The 24,547-nt window shown below is 48.1% G+C and overlaps 1 protein-coding gene across 4 annotated transcripts in view; it reads right to left on the minus strand.

Moving 5' to 3' along the window:
• PODXL (podocalyxin like) overlaps nt 1–24,156 on the minus strand; it is a 47,712-nt gene extending 23,556 nt beyond the window's left edge. For all 4 annotated transcript variants that reach the window (XM_074903537.1, XM_074903536.1, XM_074903535.1 and 1 more), the window contains exon 1: nt 24,044–24,156. In XM_074903537.1, the coding sequence (XP_074759638.1) occupies nt 24,044–24,080 (37 nt within the window). In that variant the 5' untranslated portion in view covers nt 24,081–24,156. The remainder of the gene's footprint in view (nt 1–24,043) is intronic.
• Between the last annotated feature and the right edge of the window lie 391 nt (nt 24,157–24,547).

Genomic DNA, 24,547 nt, shown 5'->3' on the forward strand with positions numbered 1-24,547 from the left:
CTAAGCTATCACTCCCTCACCAGGAGATCCTTTCCCAAAGAAAGATCAGTTAAATTTCAGCCTGAGTCCCTCACCCTGTTTTCTAAAAGGCAGAAAATACTACCTGCCCCTAACCTTCCTGGCTGGATTTTGGCAAGGCAAGGCCACTTATTTGATTTCACTTCGGGGACCATCATCAATTCCTCATTTTAAGGAAAATAAAAGCAATATAGCAGCTACTGGTGTATTTTGACAGCCCTGGTTGCAGTGAGTCTAATGCTTCGGTCTGCACCTCTTCTCTCTCACATGTATCGCTCAGAAACCCCCAAACCTTTGCATTTCTGTGCTGGGTGCGGGGCAGACCCGCAGGAGGAGCATGCAAGCCCTCCACACACGCATCCGTGCACGCGGTGGCCAAACAGCCCAGAGGAAATGAGTCCGCTGCAAAAACATGATTTCATTTCCGGATCTGTGTATCCCATGACCGTGCCTGCGATACAGTGTCTCCACGATGGGGACAACCCCAGAGGGGAGAGAACTTTCCCTTATTGATAGTTATCAAGATGGGTTTATTTGGCCTCCAGTGAGCAATATTTGGGAGGCTGGAAGTGCCACTTGTTGGTCCCCGCTGCTGTGGGACCTCCTGGACAGGGCTGGTGTGGGAATACTCTCGTTGGGAGCTGCCAGGATGTGAAAAGACACCCAAAATGTAAAAGGAAAGGCATGCTGGTTTGTGCCAATGCAGCTCCTCGCACCATCAGTTGAGGGCCGCCGTTTTCAGCTGCTGTGCACCACCACTAACCGTGCCGTGAAGTGATGCTCTGGTTGTAACCGCGTTGCAGTGGATGTGTGGTATTTTGCAGGCTGAGGAAGATTCTCAGTGGGGAGTAACTTGTTTGGAAAGGTCACAGTTTGGAGCACAAAAAGATAAGCAAATGGATGCAAAACGCAAAGCGAAAGGACATGTCCTGTCCCTCCTCCCATTAGCCCACCCGAAGTCACCACCTCCTCATGCAGCTCCTCTGATTAATTCCCTGCCCAACAGCTTCCTGCTTCCGATTTCAGTACTGCCTCCCACCCCGTCCACCTTGTTGAAACAGCTCAGATTGGCTGAAAATCTATTAATAGTGAGAAAAGGAAACCCAAAAGAATAACTTAGGAAATGGTGGGTGACACACCCCATGCCGGCGGGCTGAGCACAGCACAGAGCCTTACGCCAGTCGGCTCCTGCTCCTCCCAAGGCGGGATGAGAAAGCTAAGGAGTCTGAGCAACCCAGGGAAAGGGAAGGGATGTGAGCCAGGCTTGAGGAAGTTCCTATTTTCCTTCCCTTTTTTGTAGCCTTTCCTGATTAAAGAGGGGCAACAGGTTGAGTTTGTCAAAGGGAAAGCATGGGCTGAGGCTCCAGGGGTGGCCTTTGCTGGGGAAAAGTGTGTGCCAGTGCCAGTGAGGAGGCTCCTGGTCTTTTATTTTTTTTTTCCTCGCAAGAGGCTCCTGGGCAAAACGAGGGGTTTTATCCACCCGCTGCAATGCAGCCATGTCTGAGCTGGAGCAGAAACCAGTCACTGCAGAGGACAGGAAATTCGTCACCTCCTTTTAAAACTGTGAGAGTGATCAGATTGGCAGAATATCACAGAATGACATTATTTATCCTGGAATTAAGCTGGGCTACCAGAGCAAATGGTTACCTCACAGGGTTTTTAAATTTTGCCTGTGTAAAAGCTCTCTCCCTTCCATCTGCTTAGGGAAAGTCGGGGTCCAAACATCCTCCCCAGATACCCGCCGAGATTTTGGTGAAGGGGTGTGGTATGAGGATGCTGTTAATGTACACGGTACGCCCTGCCCTTGCAAAGAGAGCCTCTCCATGTCAGAAGATGCACTTCGAAACTGGCATCACCCAACCCCTTTGCTGCCAATCTCACCATCAACATTATGAAAAGGTTTTGCCGAGGCCAAAGACCAACTTGGCTTCTCGGATGAGAAGACGGGGAAAGGTCCAACAACTGCTCTCAGAGCATTTTCAGACTCGAATTCATCAGTCCAGTTATCCAGTGCAGGGATGACTATTCTCTCCAAAATGCTGCCAGAATAAAAACTGCCGCAGAACAATCTTGATAGAATTGCACTGCAAAATATTAAAGATGATACCTAATGGCTGGATCTAAGGAATGGTACAGTATCACTTGGGAAGGAAATGAGTATGTCCGGACTCTGATTTAAAGCCACCAGGCTTGTTTTAAGCAGGGAATCTCCTTTACACAGCCGTGAAAATGCTCTGGGGAAAAGACCCCCTCAGATCGATGCCGTTCAGACTGTGCATGCGACAGTGAAATCAAGGCAATAATACCAGCAAGTGTCCTCTTCTCTCTGGTCAAATGAAATGAACCTGCAGCCACAGCCTCTGTTCCTGAAGGATCAACCCAATCAGCCCTTACTGGCTGGACATGGAGGGGAAAAATGGATGTGCTTCAAGCCCTGAGGGGTTTTACTCCATCTCCAGATGGAGAGGAGTATCCAGGGCATCCTCCTGCATGGCTGCGCTGCCAGACCAGAGATACCCCTTGGCTGGAGATTTGGGGCACGTCCCCTCAGCACCTTGGCATCATCCTGAGGACTCTTATCAGCCTGCAGGATTTTTCAGTCACTCATATTCCTGCAGTAGCCAAAGCCACAGTCCTGGGAAAATTTTAAGCTATCCCTATTTCACCCAGGGGAAGTAACCCTGAAGCTCGGAGAGCAGGACTTGGACCAAACTTCATGCAAGCTTTGGCTGCTCCATTGTTTCTGTTAGATCTGCCACACTTTATTTTAATCACACAATAGCCTTTAAACCTCCTTGTTTTCAACCAAGAAATCCATCCGCAGCCTGAGGCGTCTTTCCTGCCAGGACTGCAACACACATCCCCAAAACCCAGGTTCTGATGAACTGGCATTTTCTGATGAGAAACTTGCTTCATTAACAAATTCCCCATCAGCTTTTTCTGCAAGTATTTGAGCCAGCTCAGCTTGTCTGCTGTTTCATTTGGAAGTATGACAAATATTAAAAATAATCATCCCAAGGCACATCTCCCCACTTGGACACACTCCTCTTTCCCTGCAGCCCTAACACATCTCCTCCTTTGCTCCCTTCGTCCCTCTAAAGCACCACATCTGGGGAGGCAGAAATGGTTTTATTTAATGTACTAATGACCAGCCGGTGGATTTGAGGGAGCAGAAGTATCTCAGCACTCCTGACTCCCATCTTCTCAAAAACATTGTTGTTGAATTGTCTTTCATGCCACGCTTAGACGTCTCTTGAATTTCTCCTGGAAGACTGGTTATTGCTAGAAAATTGTGATCAGAGGCATCTTTCACCCAAACGGACCCAACTGGTCCATGCCAGATAGTGCCACCTGCACAGCCAGCTCCAATGAGAGGTGAGGGGTGCCAGCAATGGGAGCACGGGTCCAGCCTCTCTTACAGATAAACATAGGACTTTCTATTTAGGATTGAGTCTCCACGTCTCTTCCCACGGAAATTCTGTAGCTATCTAAGAAGTGAAGGGGAAAAGGCAAAAATAATCAAAAGGACACAGGAAAAATGTGGAAAATTAAGGCTACAAAGTCCTTCACACGAGGTTGTCAAGGAGGCAAACAAACAGACACACTGACACATCTCTATCCACGCTGTGGTCCCAGACATTTTTCATCACCGAGCCTGGAAACATCCTCTTTCCGCTGGGGGTTGGTGGGATTTTTAAGGGACCTGGCTTCTGCCTGCATCTTTCCCAGGCTGCAAAATGAACCGAGGACTCTTTGCAGCCCCAACAGAAGAGTCCCGGCGTGCAGGAAATGGTAGAGGAGCTGCTGGAGTGGAAACACAGGGAGCACGAGCCAAAAAAGCTGCGTGTCCCAGCCCGTCTAGACCCTCCAAAGCACAGAGCATAGGGATGCTCCTGTCCTTATCCTTTCTCCTTTATGTCGCTAGCATGGAGTTATCCTGTGATGACCTTGCTGCTTCGAAGCAAGATTTGTGGCAGTACAGCCTACTCCTGTATCGAGCGAGCATCAATCACCCATCAGCTGAAGGACACAACGTCTGGTACATTTAGCACTGAGACCCCTCTATTTCTGCAAAAGTCACCTGGGGACTTTGGAAGAAACTCAAGGTTTACATAGAGTAATGGGCCACAAAAGTTGTTCTGCAGCAAGGCAAAGCCCAGCTACCCGTAGCCCTATACAGTGGCTGTGAATCAAAATGACACTGAAAATCACAAGGATGCCAGAAGAGCACAGGACTTTGTTATACACCAAACATTTGGGGGTTTTCTTGTATAATTTCCATGTTGTAAGTCTTTAAGATACTCTTTCAGGCTTTTGTCTGCAAACATGAGTGCTAAACCCCCCCAGTTTTTTTTAAAAAAAGTAAATCGATTAAAATCCTAGGTTTGTCTGAATTTGGAGAGGAATTTCAGGTCTACAGGAAGGACCGAGAGACTAAAACTACCAGCCTGGCAGTGCCACCTTGGCTCCTGAGGAGACCACCCAGCTTCCCCACCTCCCTCCAGCGAGGGTTGAAGGCCGGCCCATAATTTGACTTCAGCAGTAACGAGCGATGAAGCTGGCAGCCAGGTGGTGGGAAGGAGACCTTCAGAGAAGCCAACACTAAGAGCTGCTTGGGCAAAGCCACCAGTTTGTTCTTGAGGGCTGAACTGTCACATCACAGCGGCCCCTCCTGGAGACCTGACCTCCTTTCTCCAGCCTTGCCCCAGAGTTGCTGCTCACCATGTGAGGATGTCCAGGGGGGACAGATTTATTCATTAAGACAGAGCAGAAGTTCCTTCCCATGCGTCTCACCCCAGAAAGATTAATCATCCCTTACTGGCTTCTCCTGGAGGACTACTCTAGACAACTTGAGAAGGCGTGAAGACATGAGCCTGCGAGAAGGGAACTGATTTTTATTCCGTCTGATGAGTTGTCTACACAGAGGTACTCAGCAACATTAATCTAAAATTAAAAGAAGGTATGATTTCAGAGTGGATTAGTCAAAATGCACACAACCCACCAGGTGGCCACTCTTGTTAGGCTTTAAATCAGCCCTCATTTAATTTAGCCAAAATGAAGTAGGATAAATCAAATTAAAGTCTCCTTAGCTCTGAAAGCTGACAAGGGGGAGTTGATGCAATTTAAGAAAGTTAATTCAAGAGAAACCTGTTGACGGTCCACACACAAATAAGCCCCCAAATGTTACAGTGGGCACAGGCACTGACCAAGCATCAGGGACGGGGCACACCTGCCTCCCCAGCTGAGCTCAGGCTTTCCTGGTTCTTGGACACGGAAAGCTCTAATTGGTGTCAGATTTGACGTCACACTCTTGCTATTTGCTCAGTTTTTGTCATGGAGAAAGGCAGGACAATAAGACGACAGTGGACAGACCACACCACAGGACTGGGGAGTGGGCGCACGGTGGAGCAGGCAGTGGGGTCCATCCCACTGTCTTCTAGGCCAGGCTCGGGGGCTTGCCTACCCATGGTGAGAAGGAGCCTCGTTGGGTGGCATGGGGAGACTGAATTCGTTACCTTGCCCTCCTCTCCAGCTGGCTGGTTTCATGTTTGGGTTCACGTTGAGCAATGTGGGGAAGGAGTTGGCCCTGAGCTACTCTTCCTCTGCCAGCTGGCCAGCACTGGGCAAGAGTTGTCACATCTAATGTCACTCAAGTTAGGCACTGTGCACTGGAGATGTGTCTAGACTCTATCCATGAGGGCCATGAGGTTCTTCCAAATGGACAAACATGCAGATCTACTGTGGGTAGGTTTTGCAGCCAAAAAATCCCCACTTTTTGGAAGAATCACACTAACTCTTGCAATGAGGAAGGGGAGCAGAAGAAATATGACTCTTCTTGTGGTGGGGGCTCTTCCTAAAGGGAAAGAGTCAACCTCAAACCCAAACAGGGACTATTGGCTTCTCTGGGTCCTCACAGCCCAACAAGGCCAGACCACAGGAGGGGCATTAAAGCTGGCATTAGCAGCAGGGACCTAATGCCCAGACTTGTGCCATCAAAACTGAGGATGCCAACCTCAGCTGGAGGCTGACACTTGCTGGAGGTCTGGCATGGAGGAAGTCCAAGCCGCAGCCCCGAGGGGCAGAAATCAAGAGGAGAGACACAAACCTAAAGGAATAAGGAGACCTCATCCTGGTCATGGGCAGCTCCAGTACAAGGGGAAAAAAAAATGGAGATGGGTGACTGGAAGGTCAGTTTGTGCTGGCACACAGCACTGCTGCGGCATTGCACAGCGTTGTCCCCTGCTCCCTGCACCTCCCTTTCCTCCCCTGAAGATTTACAGCAGGAATCACGCTCCCACAACAGCCTCTGCCTGCTCCTTGCCACCGAGGCGTTCGTTCAGAGGGGAGGCTGCCAGTTCCTGGCAGCAGGGCCGTGCTCAGGGCAGGACTCGAGGATGCTTGCCCACCCTGAGGGCAAGAAGGGCCAACGGAAAAGCGATGGTGAGGAGGTGATAAGACTGAAGCCTCACCCTCCTTTGTGCACCCAGCGCCTTTGATGAGTCACCAGTCAGCCCAAATTTATGCCCTCCAGCCAGCGACTTTATTTTTAAACTTTTTGGGGTCGTGAGTCACGTTGCCTCCCCCAGCCCATCCGCACATTGCCCACCAACGAGCCAGGATAGACCCAAAGACAATGAGCTGAACACGCCTGGGACGCGTTGATCCTTACAGGTCCCTTCCAACTTGAGATATTCTATGATTCTATGATCTCTGGTCCATCGAGACTTAAAGGTGCCGTGATGTGAAGTGGCGAAAGACACAGGTGATGTCAAGTGCCGTAGGAGCCACCTCCAAGAGCTACTGGAGACCTCCTCAAGCATCCCAGCCTCTCTAAGGTTTTGGATGATTTCTAGTTAAATACTCACTCCCCAGTGCCATCTGCTTTGCTGCTCATTCAGGCTATGCTGGGAACAGGTTCCTCTGCAGGCACGTCTGGGACACCTGCAAACCTTCACCAACATAAAAGCTGCCGCAGCACGTCCCTCACCCCATGTTTTTGCAGAAGAGCCAAGCTGGCTGGCAGGTTCCATCCCTCTGCCGCGATCAGTCCGCCGTGACCTTGGCTAGCTGGGGTTACCAAGCCAGCAGCCTGGAGATTTCCTGTTCACGCCGTGAGGAGGGCTCCACATTTCCTTGGGATCCTTTGTGTGTTGGTGCTATTTCGGGTCCCACTTTTTTTTTTTTTTTTTTTTGCTTTTCTTCAGCTCCCCACCCACACCTCCCTCAGGGTGGGGCCTTCCCGGATAATTTGGAGCTCTATATATACACATATGTATATGCACCTACATATATTTATATAGCTGTGCATGAGAGTTGAGCCTTTGGGCATTGACTGGACACGGCGGACTTGGCAGGAGGCTCGGTGCTATTCTTTAGGTGGGGAGAGCCTAGGAAGGGAAGAACACAGCTAACCCTCCCTCCTATTCAAAACTATTTAAAGACTGTCTGGCACAGTTTCTTTCCCACCAAATGGCTCCAGTGACGATCTGGCTTTACAGGCTGTGTAATCTGATCAACTTCTATTGTTGGCAAATTCATAATTGCCTCATTATTTAACTCTCCTGAAACAGTCAGTTTTACAGAAAAAGCATATCCATTTTAGCTCTTTTTGTTTGTTTGTTTTGTTTTATTTTGTTTTTCAAGAGCACTGGGACTCCGTTTCCATTTGAAGAACTTCTGTTCTTCAACAGGTCCTGTTCTTCCTCTCCTTAATATAACATACATGATCACAGGGATCACTGATGAAAGGCTCAGACACCGAGAGATGACCTTTTCCAGTGCTGTCCTAGTGCAGGATCCATCAGCACAGCATGTTTATTACCCAGCAGCCTCTTATATGTAGCTGTGAGCAGCACAAGTAGAGGAGCCTTAACCATTTCCTCCCAGAGATGAAGGATGCTCTTGTAAGCATTATGCTCTGACTCACATCCTTGCTCAACCACAACCCTCTGAAACAACCCTGGTTACATTTTTTAACCTCTCCCTGCCTCAGTTTCCCCTGTCTCTCCATGCAAGAGGAGATCGATTTCAGATAGAGGAGCTGTCTTCATTTATGGGCTGGTCCAGCACCTTTCTAATCGGAGCCCCAATGCTGGTTAGGTGCCAGAGCAATACAAATAATTACTAATAGTAATCCCCATGGGACTCTATTACATTATGGTTCAACTTCCTCCCAAACAATTGCTCCTCTTCCTTGCTTTGTATGTTCTTCAAAAGAAGCGGCTGCTGTGCTTTAGGGCTGGGACACCAACCACAGTAAACATACACCCAACGTTCCTGCTCAGCTGGGCCTGGGCAGTAAAAAGAAGATAAATCTGATTTAGGACAATTACACTGCGGGCAGGAAAAAAATTGAGGGTTTAATGGAAATGGCAACCTAGCAGCACTAAACAGCGTTTATGCTGAGAAGTCCCTTAGGGCACGTATTCACTATTTACAGGATGGTCTTATTCAGAATGGCAGTAAAAGCAAGAAATGTTGAGAGCAGAAGTGCCCACTGGTCTCGGGGCTCAAAACATCTTCTTTCAGAGAGTGGTGAAGGTCCCGACACTTCCTGAGCACTCGGTTGAGGGAAGCAGAAATTGTCTGTGGACACACAGCTTGTCAGTACTCGGACATTCCCCTGCTTTCTGCCTACACTGCGGGCAACCTGTCTGCTCCACCCAAATGGTGCCTAAAGGGAAAAATGACCCATAAATGGGAAGAAAAATGCCACAGTCAGTCCTGGGCTGAAGCTGGCCAATCCATTGGGTGTGGGGGCCAGGCAAATTGTCCTTGTAGAGTGTACAGGGTATAGGAGCACCCTAATGCCATAGGTTTAGGTTCAATATCAAACTCCTATGGGAGCTGGGAACCCAAAATAGCAAGTGTCCAACAAAAGGTGGGTTGGTAATGCAGAGAGGCCATCCTGAAGCGGTTTGAGCTGGGTGGTGTTAGAGCAGAGTGGACTTTGGGTGGGCTCTCTTGAAGTCCTTGGGTCCCTGTTCAAACAGTTATCTTGCTCTGAAACACACGGTGGCACATCTCTGAGGAGGTTTTTCCATTGCCAGGACCAGGAATTTAGGTCTACACAACAAGTAGCAAGGTGGAGAAGGAAGAAACTTATGAGCTGGCCAACTGGTCTGACGATGCTGATGAAGAACAATGCGAATTTTGGTCACTCTTTCCAAGATGGAGCCTGCAACGGCTTTAATTAGTCAATTAAATGTGGCTTTGTCATAGGAGATGAGACACAACCGGGATCAGCCAGCTGGGTTCTTGGCTGCTGAATGACATTGTCCTTCCAGGCCAATGACCTCATTGTTATGACTCAATAGGGGAACAATGTTGTCCACCCAGCAGCCCAGCAAGGAGTGAGATTCCTGCGTGGTTACAGCTGAGTGGAAGAGCATGGGAAGTTGTGGGATGTCGCCGGGTCGGGGATGCAGTGCTCTGCACTCAGTGCAAGCAGGCTGCGCTAGGTTTTAATGGCATGGTTGAGTGCTGAGAAATTCCAGTAAAAAGTATAATATATAATACAAATATAGCATGCAGCAGGGGTCGTATTCTGCTCCCAAAAAACTTCCTGGATAGGTAGGTCCAGGTAGTGAGTTTGCTCATGAAGAGACTCACTGGTTAGGGAGGAAAAATCCAAAATGGTGTCTAGTAGAAATGAAAGCTTGCAGTACTTACACCTGGGGTGGTCTGGATGATAAAGACCCCCATCTGTATCACCTTTTGAGCTCAGGGCTTCACTGACATCTCCCTAACCACCGAAACCCTTCTCTCCAAGGCAGGGTCCTGTGGTTGTAGTGCAGGGCAGGCCACGGCAGGGCAAGGGAAGGAAGCAGGAAGGAAGAAGGAGCTGCATCCCCTCCCTGTCATTAATCATCCTCCTCTTTCTCCTAAGAGAGGCCGACAAGTCTGCAAACCCCATGCTGGACTCCCACCTTGGAAGGGACCCAGGAAGGTGACCAGCAGCTCTGGGTGCAGGAGGGGGACATGCGGCTGGGTTCATGATAATATCCAAATTACTCTGCTCCCAGGATGGTGAAGGCCAGATCCTGCTTTTGGCTCATCAGTGAAACCTGGACATGTCAGCTTGGACACTTCATTTAGAAAACTGAGCTGGAGTCGTGAGGTTGGAGATGGGAGGAGAGGGCAGGGACTGCAGGTCAGGTCCGTGATGGGACCGTCAGAAATCCATCAGCAGAGCAGAGAGAGGGAGAAGGCACTGAACTGGGATTCAGTGGGTTCTGCTGGTTGTAAACCTGGAGCTGGGGAGTAGGTATGGGGAGGGTGAAGGAAAGCAACTGCACCCCCTACACTGGTGAAGGCTGCGGCTACGTGAACAGCACTGTCATGTTTGCAAGTGATCTCTGCCAAATCAAAGCAGAGCTCTGCTGCAAAACCTGCCTGTTTTACAAGAGACAAGAAACCCAGCATCCCTGATTATAGACAGGCAGAAGGGACAACTGAAAAATCCCCCCACAGACTTCAAATCCACATTCAGAGAGGCACCATCAGATCTGCAAAAAGATCCTCCTGGTACTCTGAGCCCAGTCTCATCCAGACATCTCTGGAAATTTTACTATCTTGGGCAAAACGCTCCTTCATTCCAGTCAGGGTAGTTCTCAGAAATCAAGCCCTGAGCCTGCTGACCATGAATGCAAGAAAGAGCTGAGACATCAAAAGCAAATGGTGACTTTTAGCAGTGCTTATCGATAACTCTCAGTAATCGATTGTTGTATTACTGCTTTAAATAATTAATAACTAGCAAGTCTATCTACTCCAGACAGTGCTCTCTGGTGCAAGCGTGCTCCTGGCCCCTGTTAACTGGGGTCACTTTGCACTTGAGCATCTCTGCTTGTCCATCACCCGTTCCCTCCAGTACCCAGACCTCTTAATGTGGGTCACAGTGTCACAGATTAGAGGCTGAAATGCTTGAATGATGCAAAACAACAGCACCAGGTCCTTCGCCCAGCGAGCTTCTGCACAGCACAGCAGCCGAATAAATAGGACACACACGCTGGAAGCCAGGCATTGCATTTTGAGACTATGGATGCAGCAGATGGCCAAGTCTTTGCTACTGCAGGATTTAAACCTGCTCTCCCAAACAGGAGCCGAACAGTGTTGGAAAAAAGCAAGTGGAGAAAATCCCCATCTTGCAAACAGCCTAGATGCGTGGAGGGCTGACTGCACCTACAACGGAGCTGAGTTACGTTTGGTGCACATGCACAGACTCTCACCCCGGGGAAGCTGGCTCAATCCCGATCCAACCAGATCCAAACCCCGATATTTATTATTACAAAACAAATGCATTATTCCTAATCTATATTATCAATGAGAGGGGTCCTCCTTTCCCTATTCTTGGTAGTTTCATGGACACGGCCATAGATTGAGGAGGATGAGACAATTTGCAACACATTGACTTTGGGAAGTCCTGCGAGGAGGTGCAGGTGGCACCAAGTTGCTATGACAAGCCGTTCCCTGACTTTTGTGGGGAGAAATATGGGAAATCTGCCCACAGGCGCCTCACACACATCTGTCCATCCCAGCAAAGAGCAGTCTTGTTGCTTAAAATGGGAGCTGAGAGATCTGAGGGTCTTTCCCTGCCTCTATGAAATAAATTCCTGCAGCATCGATACTTTTACCTACTTCAGAGACAGACTGTGAGCATCTGCTCTTGTCAAATTTGGGTGGAGGCAAAACCTTATTACCCCTTGCTCTCTCCTGTCCCTCGCTGGGTTGCGTGCCTCTGCTCAGACTGAGCCAAAATCCTTGCAGGCTGCACTTTTCTTACCCTTCCTTTCCCCAAGCCCCCCTGCTGCGATGAGCGTCAGCCTTCAGGATGTGAGTAAATAAATAAAGTGCAACGCTAGAAGCGCTCTCCAAAAACCAGCTTCAAAGCCAATTCACCTATAGAGATTTCCTAGCGCTGGTCCCACTCACCCATCCGTATTACCATTCCCCTTCTTCCAGCGCCTCAGGGTACCAATTTTCCCAGCCAAGACAGAGATAAACCCCAGTCCCAAAACTGCTTCTGAGCTGGATTATAAGGAAACTCTCCCTAAAAGGCCAGCTGGGCTGTGTTCGCTGGCTCTGGGCAGCCCCCGGCGCCTGCTCCTAGGGAAAGCAGCTTACACCCCTGCTGCTGTCGGCCCCTCGAGCAAGCCCCTTCCTAATCAGATTGGAGTGGTCCCGCCAGACACGCAAAATGCTCTCACAGAAGACAAAGCATAGAGCTGCAACCTTCATCCGCCAGCTCAAACACAAATACAGCCCCGAAATAGCCAGCATTCCTTTGGCATGGCCGTCCCCCAAGTATTTATCATCAAATCTGTGAGGCACACACAGCTTCTTCTTCTGGTGGTTTCCCGATAATTTCTTTTCAGGGGGCTTTTTTCAGGTTTTTCTGTGTGAGAGCATTGCTGGGATCTGGAGAATCATATGCAGTGGGTCCTCAGCAACCATAAAGCCAAAGCTTGGCTTTGGGTCTTGATCAAAATGCACCAGCTCTCCACGGTTCCTCCTTGACTTTCTTACCAGTAAGAATCGTGCTGGGGCTCCTCACCCATCCTGATGCCTATCCAGATGTTCCCACCCTGTCCTGCAATGACGGGAGCTTCTGCACTGGCTGGGGAGTGAGTGCAGAGGGTCCTGCAGGAGCAGGAGCTGCTGGCAGGGCAGAGTCACTTTGCGTCCATCAGAGATGCTGATGAGATGCCGTAATCTCCATTTCTAATGTGATCAGGGGAAGGAGAGCCCCGTTTCCTCGCAGGCTGTCTGTGCCACAAAAAAACCCCTTTAAACCACCCAAAATTTTACCAGGCGCAGCTGTCAGCTACTCACGGCCAGACTTCACAATAGGACCCCAAAAAATACAGATTTTTTTTTTTTTTTTTTTAAGCAGAAAACCATCTCTTAGCTTTATCAACCCATCAGTTTGGATTTCTGCATTTCCCTCCCTAACCCTTCATAAAGGGCATTCATAAAGCACAATACGAAGTACACGTTGACCATGAGGTCCCCTACTTCTCTTGCTGCCAACGCAACCTGATGCGCCCACTTTTGACCACCCCCCCCCTCCCACTAGTCCGCCCTTCTTCTTGTTGTGCCACTTTCTTTGCCGAAATAACAGCTTTCTTTACCCAACTTGGCTGTCTTAAATCACCCCCTCAGCAGCTGAAGCCATGATTTGGAGGAACACCGACATGGAGAACGTGGCCAGTGCTGGGTGTGCAGCCCACAGCGTGGTTGTATTGGCCATCCTTGCCCTCTTTAGGAATTGCTTAACACCACCTCATCTGCTATCGAACTTCTCACGGATGGAAAACTTCACAGAAAACAGTGAATTATATTAAATTATAGGCCAGACTTTGAGAACCATTCACCAGCAGAGCGTCTCTGGAGCATGACCATCACGGGACACACTGCTCATTGCGAGAGAGGGACTTGGCCTAATGAAACACAGCGTGAGGGCTGCAGGATCTGAATGGTGTTAGCACATCCTTGAGCTGGGCCTAACTGCAGCACATCAGACAACTTTATCAGCCTTAACTGATGTGTCGTAGCAGAAGCAGATGGGTCCACACCACGGAGGTGCTACCCCAATGGCTACGTGCAGAGAAATGATGGTGGGAGTGGCACCTGCAATCGTTTTGGTGGCAATGATTGCTCTTGGCAGCTTCCTGACTAATGGAGATACCCTTTGAAAAGGGCCTCCTATGGTGAGGAGCTCAAGACACTGCACTAAGGACGTGTCAGTTGTCAAGATATTTTTTTTTGTGTGTGTGTGTGTGTCCCCTTTTTTTTTTTTTTTTTTTTCCCGTGATTGTTGCCTTAAACTGCAACATTTTGTTTGTCAAGCTTGTTGGAGAAAATGCTGTTATGTTGGATCAGCAAGGAGATGATCCTAAATAGGCTGGATGAGAGTATCCAGGCTTCACCAGGTGTTGCAGAACTGTCTATTAATATTATTTTACTTTGGAAAGAAGAATTGAGTTTATCACTCCTATCCTCCCCAGACTCCCATGACAGGCATGCAATGTGCATGAATGGAGGTACACCAGGATCTGCCAGGCTCTCTTGTTCTCCTGGACACAAGAAAGATTTCTCCAAGCTGGTCTTCTCCCATTGGGAAAGTGTGTATGCACTGCCATGGGCCACAACCCATCAAGGCCAAATTCCCTCCTAATTTGTGAAAGGCCAAAATTTATTGTCTCGCACCAAAATATTGCAGCAGGACTAAAACCAACCAGGACACCCATGGCATTTGGGGAATTGTGATTTTCCAACACTAGATGGGACTGGATTTGGATGTGAGACAAAAACTGGGCAGCCAGTTAAGGGAAACCTCATTAATTGTTGTTTTTCTTCCCTTTAATTGCTATCTGCCCACACTATGGGCAGGTATCCAGGGTATCCAGACACTAAGTGTGGGGTTCTTTTGCCTTCAGTTAGACGGTCAGAAGTTATGTGTATAAAGCTCAGCTAGCCATTTAAAAATTCCTCTGCAGATCAAGGAGAGACACATTCAGCTGCTCCATCACTAGTTAATTCTAAGCTGCGAAAACAACTGGAAACTGGCAGCTGAAAACCAAAATTGCTTCCTCTCCCATTTTAAACAGTAAAAGTGAGTTTTAAGAGAATGACTCCTGTTTATTCAAAACCCTCCAGGGACACAAAAACAATTCATTTCAGTCACCAGCTCCATCAAAGATTGACGCTTGAGATTTGCTCAATGAATTGCTTAGCATTAAACTCAAAAGCATGTTGAAAAGTTTATGCGTTAGGTACCCAGGCCCTGGGTTACTTGATGTATCTTAAAGGGATTTTAAATGCTGTTTTGCATCTGTCAGTTTAACAGAAATTTCCTCTACAAGCAAAGAGTGATTGCTACCAGTAACTCCCAAATTAGTATTATTCATTATTACCTAGGAAGATTTAACAGATAAATAAATTAGGAATCAAAATAGAGCAGTGGCAGGCTATATAACTGCTTAAACAAATATGTTCATAATGTGTCCACCTGGTTGGAAAACACAGTTGAAAGGCAAGAGTGGGCTGTAAATCTCCCAAGTTTTACAATGAGCAAGCGAGGAGAATCAGCCCTGCTTAAGGGATATAGCTATGAATTGTAAATGAAAAACATGATTAAAATCAAATCATTCAAATTAAGACCGTCTTCTTCTGTATTTTAACTCGTGACTAAAATTCATAAGTTAAGCCACATCAATTTAAATCAAAGCACCCCTGCCATAAAATGAGGTTTTGAACCCTTTGTGAGGCTTTAATGAGAAAAAAGGACGTGCTCCTGTTGAATGCAGTTAATGGGGAATTTATTGGTACCGTTCATGGGTAGGAACTATCTTTAAAGTCTACAAAAATTGCACAGACTGCGAGTCTTGAGGTCTTTTTTTAGCTGTCTGAGAAAATTTGAAGGGAACAAAATAATCTTCTATACTAGGGTGTCCTAATAAGCTCAAAACTTACTTTTCCCCAATATTCCACATGGCTGTTCAGGACAGGAAAATTTATCACTTGTGCCAAAGAGGTCAGCATCTCTCATTGCTTTTTTGACATGGGAATTACCCCGAGGCTCGGGTGAGTGTGGAGGTGATGGTGGGCTGAGATTAACTCCTACACGCTTGAAAAATGGGGTCAAGGGTGTGATTTTCGCTTGCTGGCCTTGCAGCTGATGCGATGCCATGTCCCATTTTGCTTATGTGTTGCCCCGGCTGTCTCTCAGCTGGGTCAGGCTTTACTGGGAGCCCCACAGCAATAGGTGGTTCGTCCCATTTGCAGCACACGCGTCGCTGCCGCTCAGCTTTTCATCGCCACACGCGATTTTGGTGGGCTTATGGCATTGCTTCGATTTGGTTATAAACTCATGTGCCCTTTGAAAGAAGCAGCGGAGAGCACAAATGCTTCATAGCATTCTGTCAAACCCGATCAGGGGACTTCTCCGTCTGAAAACTAAATCAATATTAAAAAAAAAAAAAAAAAAAAGAAAAAAATTAGAAAAAAATGAAAATAAAACAAGAGGGGGTCATTGTATGTCTTCACTGCGTGATGCAACCTTCTCCACTTCGCCAAGAGAAACCCATGGGAACAAATTTTTATTTCTTTATGTGTTATTTTTATTTTTTGAGGCCCCAAACCCAAATGAAGTCACCACCAGCTAGAGAGTGGGAAGAACGCCGAAAAACTGCGTGAATGAGAATAACTGGTTTTGGAGTCACGCAGTTGCAACCTGGTTTGAGGGATGCTCCTTACTACCTGGCCTAGCACCTGCTACAAAACTTGCTTCCCTGTGCTTTAAACATTTCTTCTGTCGATTAATAAATTAGAAATATCCAACAAGGACAACTTTAATTGCTTATTTAGTATACATATATTTAAATATATACTATATGTATAGGTTTAGGACCTTGCTTACTTGTTATTCCCGTATAACCACTGCTCACTGGATCCGTGCTGGGGAGCACAGCGCATCATTTTAACTACTCTGCTTTTTCTCATAGTCAAGGCATACAGTATCTTGATAAGCAGCATCTAACAGTCACCCTGAGAGCTATCCATTTTCCGCAGGCTGCAGCAGTATCATTTAAACTTTTCCATTTTTTTTCCCCCATTTGTGTACGTGGTGGAATGTCTTATCTCACCCTCCTGCCTTTAGACTCCAGGGAGGAGGAAAAAATAAAAGTGGCCTTTACTATCGTGTTTCAGAGAAGGACTTTATCAAACACAGTTTCTCCAAACCTTTCTGCAGAGTCTTTCAAGTCCCCTTTGTCAAAGTTAGAAATCTGGCATTTTCTCTTTGCCTGTATCTAGCAGAAGCCACTCTAGAATAAATGTCTGACAAGGTTGTCTCCTTATTTCTCTACAATAGATTTAATATATCTTTAAGTATTACAGCTTAATAACTCTAAGCCAATTTCTGCCTCCTCCTCCAGTTAAATTCACTAAAATCAATTAAGGCTCAGAGAGAAAATTTCAGCCTTTGCCATTAATAACTAAGGCCTTATTCTTCCACTGCAAAATGACCTTCCTCCTCCCTTTCACCGGTCTCATGAGCCGTGTGGCATCAGACCAAAGCCCCCTGCACACAGAGCTTGTAAGACTGAGAAAAAGCTGCTGGATTAATCCAATTTTTATTAAAGATGCTAAGAATATGAGCCAGACCTCAGAGCAGCATCTAAAATGGGACTAACTCAGAAATAAAAAAAATCACCTTTTCCATTTTGGAGGAGGTTTTAACACAGATCCCATCTGCCTATTTCCAAGGCATCTGTCCTGCACCTGGCTTGAAACACAGACCTGGTTTTTAAACCCCAAACCCATGTTCTTCTTATCTGCCATCCCATTTTGCAGACTTTAGAGTGTACTCCTGACCCACTACCAAGAAGTTCTTTTAAATCCTGAAACCCACTTTTTTTTTTTTTTTTTTAATGTTTTTAAGCAAATACAGGTGCTGTGATAGAACATGAGGGTTTCCAGGGGCAGACCCTGGATATTTTTTGGGATAACATCAGACCCTGTTGGGGGGGCATGTATGGAGACAAGCATCTCTAGAGGCAAAATCATCCCAAGGCGCATCTGAACTGCCTTCCTAAGGTTCCCCTCTCTCTCTACACTAACAGCAGCTGGATTCGAGGACAGCTCAGCTCTAACCTTAAACACCTTGGTTAAGTACCTGAATGTACATGGGCATCACCTTGGGTCCTTCAGTGGGAGGAAAAAGCAATATGCCCACAACTGCAGAAGAGCTGGCAACACCAGGACTCCCAATTTTCCCTTTCTCCACGAGACAGTTCATCCCAACTTAACCAAACCTGGGCCCATTCCTCTTCCACTCCCACCCAGCCCCAGCACTACACCTTGGACACTACCCACAAGTCGAGCCATGCTGAAAGCCAAATCTCAACCCGTAGCCTTGCCTTCCCGCAGCTGGTTTATTGTGGATGCACATCTAAAAACAGGTGCTTCAGCAGCGCTAAGTTCCCACCACCCAAAATAAAGGCTCGTTCCCCTTTGTCCCCCCTTTGGCTCTACGCTGAGCGCTGAGGCATTACGCTGAGTTAATTTTAATAAGTCATTTGCATTCTCCCCGTCTCCTTGCAATACTTTGTCACCAAACTGTCACCGGCGTCTGCCGAGCACTCCTGGCCTGTGGCCAAGCAAGCTTTGAGATGTGTGTTATTTACGGGGCAGAAAAGGTGCCTGCCACATGCAGAGCTGCGTGCGCTGCAAAGGCTCCAAGATTTGCAAAGCAGGCACATTTAATGGAGAGAAAAACTTCAGTGAGAAGACTTGAGATGCAATGAGCAAATGATCAATGGAGGATATTGGTGCCTCTGGGGTTTGGAGCAACTTCAATCCAATTTGTTTTTGTTTTTGTTTTTTTTCTCTTTAGTTTTGATAGGGCATCCCAGCATTTGCTGGTTCCCAATGGCTTTCAGAAATACTCAGTACTGAAGGCTGACTCTGAGACACACTACGCCTCAAATCAAGTGAAAATGTGCATTCAACCCCCAAGAAGGTCACCCCAAATAACCCACCAAAGAGCTTTGCACTCCCCGAAGGCAGTAACATTACTATTGGCATTTTCCAAGGCTCCCCCAGGCGCTCACTATTTCTAGCACTATTTGCAATTCAAAGCCAGCAGCTAACTTGAAGCAGGCTAAGTCACCCTCCGAGGAACTTGTCCCTCTCCCTTGGCTGTGGAAGGAGGTGAAGACACTGATTCCCATCACCTGGATGTTTAGTTAGGACAAAAATACCACTCCATCAGCATGGCCCCGGGTGGTCACATTGTGAGGGGCAGAAACGAGCAGTGCAAAGTCAGCAGCTCCTCCTGAATCATAGCGTGGGGTCGAGCTCCAAATTTACTGGGTGTCAGGATAAAAGCTCTCTGAATGTGACTTCTCCCCTTGCAGCACCGTGAGGTTGCTTCTGGCCACGGAAAGCTGTTGGTGCACTGCTGCTCCCCGCTCACCAGGCCCTCACTGATGCTATTCGTACTGCAGCAGCCCTGGACACCCCAACTGAAAGCATCTCCCCATTCCTGAACACTCAGCACATGGTCTCTCCACCGAACAGCACGTAGTCTAAGCAGACACATGCAAAATAAAAGAGAGAAACTGTGGCCCAGCCAGTCCTTTAAACAGCATTTCAGCTCTTCAGATCTCAGCGCATCATGTATGACTTCTGCACAATCACAAGGGAGCTCATCTTTTTTTTTTTTTCCCCAGCTCTGTCTACTTTCTTGGACAGGGCTGATTCGCTCAAAAGTGACATGTTTTTGTATATAGGCTAGTCTCAGTGCTCCTTGAAACTGGAGCTGTGATACAGGCAGAGCATGTCCCTCCTGTCTCCACCCAGTTTCAAGTGGATCTACATATTCCTCAAGGACCTCCAGAGCAAAACACCGTGAAGGCTTCAGCCCAGTGCTACAACGGACAAATTCAGCCCAGTGCTACAACGGACAAATATGAAATTAGAGCTGTTAAAACCTGACGGAACTCAGATGAACTGTCCCCATCCTTCCCAAATAACAAAAAAGTAACAGGAGAAATCACCTCACCCTGGAGTGTGGGAGTTTGGGGGAAAAGATAGGGATTTTTTTTTTTTTTTGGTTAAGCACCACTGCCACATGGAAAGGGTTTTGGGGGAGATGGGTGGTGCACCCCTAAACCCCACCATGCAGAATCAGGCTCAAGCCTGGTTGTCTCACAATCTGGAAGAGGAAGACTCGGTAGATTTGCTTGGCAATCTCAAGACCAAAGGCACTGCTCTCTGCAACGTGGACTATTCAGCAAAGCCCTGGGGGTTGCTGTGAACCGAGCACAGGTAGCTGGAGAACAACACATGCCAGATGGCTGTGTGCATCGTTTAGAATTAAAAAAAAAAAAAAAAAAAAAAAAAAAAAAAGAGCAAGGTTTGGTCAGGAGCTCTCTGTGAAGGAAAGGGCAGGCATTGCAAGAATTCAGAAACAACATCCTTAGGTGGAGATTGGCCAGTTATGGAAGAAGCTGTGCACGTAAACAGGCTTTCGACAAGGAAGTTGGCAGAAGCATGTGAAAACACTTCGGCGGGTTTGAGAGATTTCACATGCCTGCACATGGGGAATGGACCAAACCGGGCCACCCGGATTCCTGCAGAGTTCAAACCCTCTGACGGTGTTCGGCTCTTGGCAGAGCTGAGGGTGGACGTCTGTCACGCAAGCGTGCTGCGAGCAAGACTGAAGGAGAGGCAGATACTCAGGCTCACAACCCGCACGTTTCTGCCTACGTGTCGCTCCCCATCAGCTCAGCAGTTGGGAGGCAGAAATTTCTCCTCACTCGTGTCTGGGTTGTTTGCTGTGTGCTTGGTCCTCCTACTGCTTGGACCACCTGGAGATGGATCTACTGAAAGCACCTGGGCTTGGGGCTTGAACCCCCCCATAGCACAGAGCAGCTCAGCTGGGTGTTATGGTGGGATCTCACCTCCCCAGAGCATCACCCGGTAAGGATGAGGCCTCACTCACCCCATCCTCCCCCGCCCCACAGAGCATCAAGGGGCTCTGGGTGCTGTGGGGGGTGCTTGGGGATGTGGCAAAGGAGCCACTCAGTCCAGCATTGTGGAGAAGGGGGCAAAATTCAGGGCAGGTGAGAGCAGGTGGGATGGAGGTGGTCCTACAGCTAAACCCCAGCAGCTCCCCTCTGCTCTCATATAGGGATATAACACCCAGAATAACACGGGGGCTATTGCACGGGGGCAGATCCTCTATAATTAACCTCTCCCAGTTCCCACGGCCCAAGCCCCAAAACACCTCATGTAGGCAGGCTCAGGTCTTCTAGAGGATTCAGATGGGAAGAAAAAAATGCATGATTTATACAGCAAATAATAACCAAAGTGCAACCCCAGCCTCCTTGCAAACGCTGAGGACAGATATTTCCAGCCCGTCTCCCATCACTGCCAACAGGAATGATCACCAGCCTCCTCCTCCTAAGTCTTTAAAGCAACTCTCTGGAATTAAATCAGTTTATTGCATGGTTCCAGCTCCTTTCATCCAAGGATCTTCAAGTGCTTTACAAACAATTATTTAATTAAGCCTCCTAAATGGACCCACGGGGGTATCGTTACTGTATCTGCTTTGCACTGGGGAATGGAAGGTATTGCGCTGCTCAAACGGCTTCCAAAAAGGCCACAAAAATCTGATCGAAGTTCCTCCAACAGCAAATATATAAGACGAGACACTCCGCTTCAGTGCTGATTTTAAAACTCTCTGGTTAACTATTTTTTCTCTCCTCCTGGAGACACGGCTCCAGTTGCCCGCTCCTGCCCGTGTCAAGATTAGTATTCAGTGAATAAAATGGATTTTAAAAAATGCACATCTCGGACAGCCTGTCTTGGACAAACACGAACTTCCAGTACCAGGGAGCCAGCACAGCTTTGGGACTGAAAAGGAGTATTTTGGCAACAAGGATTTAAACCCCATCAATCTAGTTTGCTTTGAGCCCGGCAGAGGGTTGATCTCTGGTAAAGCCCCTTCCTGCCTTTTTTTGCCCCCAGGACAGGTTGGAGCAGTGGCTCTTTTTAATCATTTGAGGATAAAAAGTATCGGTTTTCTCTTCCTGATGCAATTTTCCTGTCATACCCCCTGTGGGATAGAAGATCTAATATGGGGAAAGAATAAATAAAATAAAATGTCCTGTGAAGACGCTGTAATGGGGAACTCTGAACCCCTTGCAGGCTGTTTGAATATAAAAGCCGTTATTTGCCTGATACCACGTTTGCTGCATCTCTTGTACACACTGGCTGTGCCTTGTCTGAGGCTGATTTTATTCTGATTTACAGCAGGAGAACTAAGAGGGAATGTCTGCAGAATCAGGGGGTTGGGACGATATGGATCTGGAAGGCAGTATTTCTACCCAAATCACCATACCCAAACAGCTGCTTTTAAAAACCTGATCAACCTTGGGCTCAACTCTGCTCTGTCCCACACACAATGTTGTCACCTTCTTACTCACGACACTGGAAAACAATGCTCCAAAATCCCAACTCCTTGCTCACCCAACCCTTTCACATCCAATTTAACCGGAACAAATCACGTGGGCTCCATCCCAATTACTATTTTTTTTTTTTTTAAGATACCAAAAATCTTAAACTTTCACTTACAAACTTCTTCCCATTTTAGGGGAACAAAAGGATGAATTTGGGGCTTTGAGTAATTCAGATGATCGCAGCAGATACCAGCCTTAGAGTTAAGCACTGCTGGAACTCCAAGCCCAAACCCCCAGCAAAGAGGGATGCATATTTTGGCCCCTCAGGAAGAAAATCCTGGTGCCAATACCCAGCAAGCAACATAAAGCACCTCTAAGAGGCTTATTTCAAAACTTAAGAGCAGCGACGAATGGCAGAGAACACTGTTTTGAAGGATTTAATCAAATAATATCTGAGAAAAAAAGTAATAGGATCACTTGAAAGTGCTATAGAAACAGATCCCCTCCCCACCATCCTGCCACTAAAAGCCTGTTTTGTACCGATCCCAGCATATTTATCACTCTGTTTTGAAAAACAGAACAAAACCGTCTGAGAAGACAGCGTCAGCTACACTCAGCTAAATTCTGGCCAGCACAAGAAAAATTGCATTAACAGCTCCTGCTTTATGCCAATATTAATGAGTCTGAAGCTTCTTGAGTTTTAATGGGAACAGAAATCTCTTTCGAAGGCCGCTTTGGCACCAGGGCTTCACACCTGCTCGCCCACCAAGCCCGGCTGCCTCGAGTCCTGAGAAGAGCAGGAAAAACCCAGGCAGGCGGAGATTCCAGCCAGACCTTTGTGAATTCACCCCATAGTTAAACCCCCAGGGCCCTGCCTCCACTTGTGCTTTTACCTCCGGAGCGTCCCCCAGCTTTTGTTACCTTGAATAAAAGCACATTCAGCTCAGCAGAGGCTCTGCTGGGAGACATGACCCAGTGCAAAATTTCACCTCCTCCTTTTATTTTATTTTATTTTATTTTATTTTATTTTATTTTATTTTATTTTATTTTATTTTATTTTATTTTATTTTATTTTATTTTATTTTATTTTATTTTCCCTCATCTCACCTGAATCCAGGGAAGAACTACCCCGCTCCTCCCTACCTTTACTCACTTTTGAAATAATCAGTGCGTTTCCTTTCCCTGCTACTTTTCGGTGTGATTTATATCCATCTCTCCAACAAAACACCCCACCAAAGAACCACATCTCCCTCTGCATCCCCCCACAGCCCTTTCCACAGCACCCTTAACCCCAGCACTATCCCAGGACCCAAGACACTATATATTCCACTCCCAAACCTCCCCAGCGCGACGCATCCCCGCAGCGAAGGGTGTCCTGAAGTTTACCCTTTTTCCCACTCCACCATCAACTTCCACCAGCGAATTGGCTGTCCCTCACCAGGCTTTTTCACCCTTTTTTTTTTTTTTTTTTTTTTTTTCCACCAAGCAACGGGCGAGGGCTCACGCTCACCAAGTGCCAGCACCTGGCGCGCTGGACCATCGCACGACCGACCACACCAAAGCGAACCGAAGGTCTCCCCTCGCTCAATGGGACCCCAAAAGAGGGGTGTGGGGCTTAAGGCTTTGCACATCGGTCTCCCCAAAGCCCCAAAACCAGGGGCTTGGTGAGGCTGGATGAGGGAGTGAAGAAGCAGCGGCGTGTTTGCTCATACCGCTGCATAAAGAAACGAGCACTGCGGCTCTTGCGCCCCAACTTGCGCTGCCGTGGAGGGTTTGATGTGCTTAGTTTCTAAATCAGAGGGGTTAAATCAGCCTGGATTCAGAAAGAGAGCGGGCACGCAGCACCTCCCAGTTTATTTTGTGCCTTTCAGCCCGATTTTCTTCAAACTAGCTAACAGTAAAGGGGAAAAAAAAAAAAAAAAAAAAAAAAAAAAAAAAAAAAAAAAGCGAAAGGGGTTGGTGGGAGTGGGAGAAAAAGCGAGGGATGCTTGAGAGGGAAATAAAAATAGGGCAGCTGAGGGGAGAGAGGCTGGGGGGGGCCCGGGGGGGGTACTTACCGAGCAGCAGCAGCGGCAGCAGCAGCGGTGCCCGCATGGTGCCTCGGCGCCGCCGTCCCCGCCGCGGCTCCCGGCGCTCAATCCCCGGCGGGGCGGGCGGCCGCTGCCCTCCCCCGGCCCCGGCCCCGGCCTCGGTCGGCCCCCCCCCCCGTTCCCCCCCCCCCCAACCGCTTCTCCTGCCGCCGGGGGAGGTGCAGCGCGGCCCCGGCCCGCCCCTGCCTCCGCCCCCCCCGGCTCGGAGGGGAGAGACCCGCGGGGGGATGCGGATGGGGATGGGGGGGGGAAAGGGGGGGGTGTTTCACCTGCGTGAGGGGATTTGGGGGTTCGTCGGGGTGGAGGGGGGGGGTGAGGGGGGTTGGAGATTCGATTCTGCATGGGGGCGGGGGGATGTGGGGCTTTTGTTGGAGTAGGGGTTTGGGGGGATTGGGGGGTTCTCAAATCTATTGGGGGTTGTGGGGGTGTCAATGGGATGAGGGTTTGGGGGTTTGGGGGTTCTCTGTTGGG

Source organism: Athene noctua, chromosome 3 (genome assembly GCF_965140245.1).
Source record: "Athene noctua chromosome 3, bAthNoc1.hap1.1, whole genome shotgun sequence".
Taxonomy (NCBI): Eukaryota; Metazoa; Chordata; class Aves; order Strigiformes; family Strigidae; genus Athene; species Athene noctua.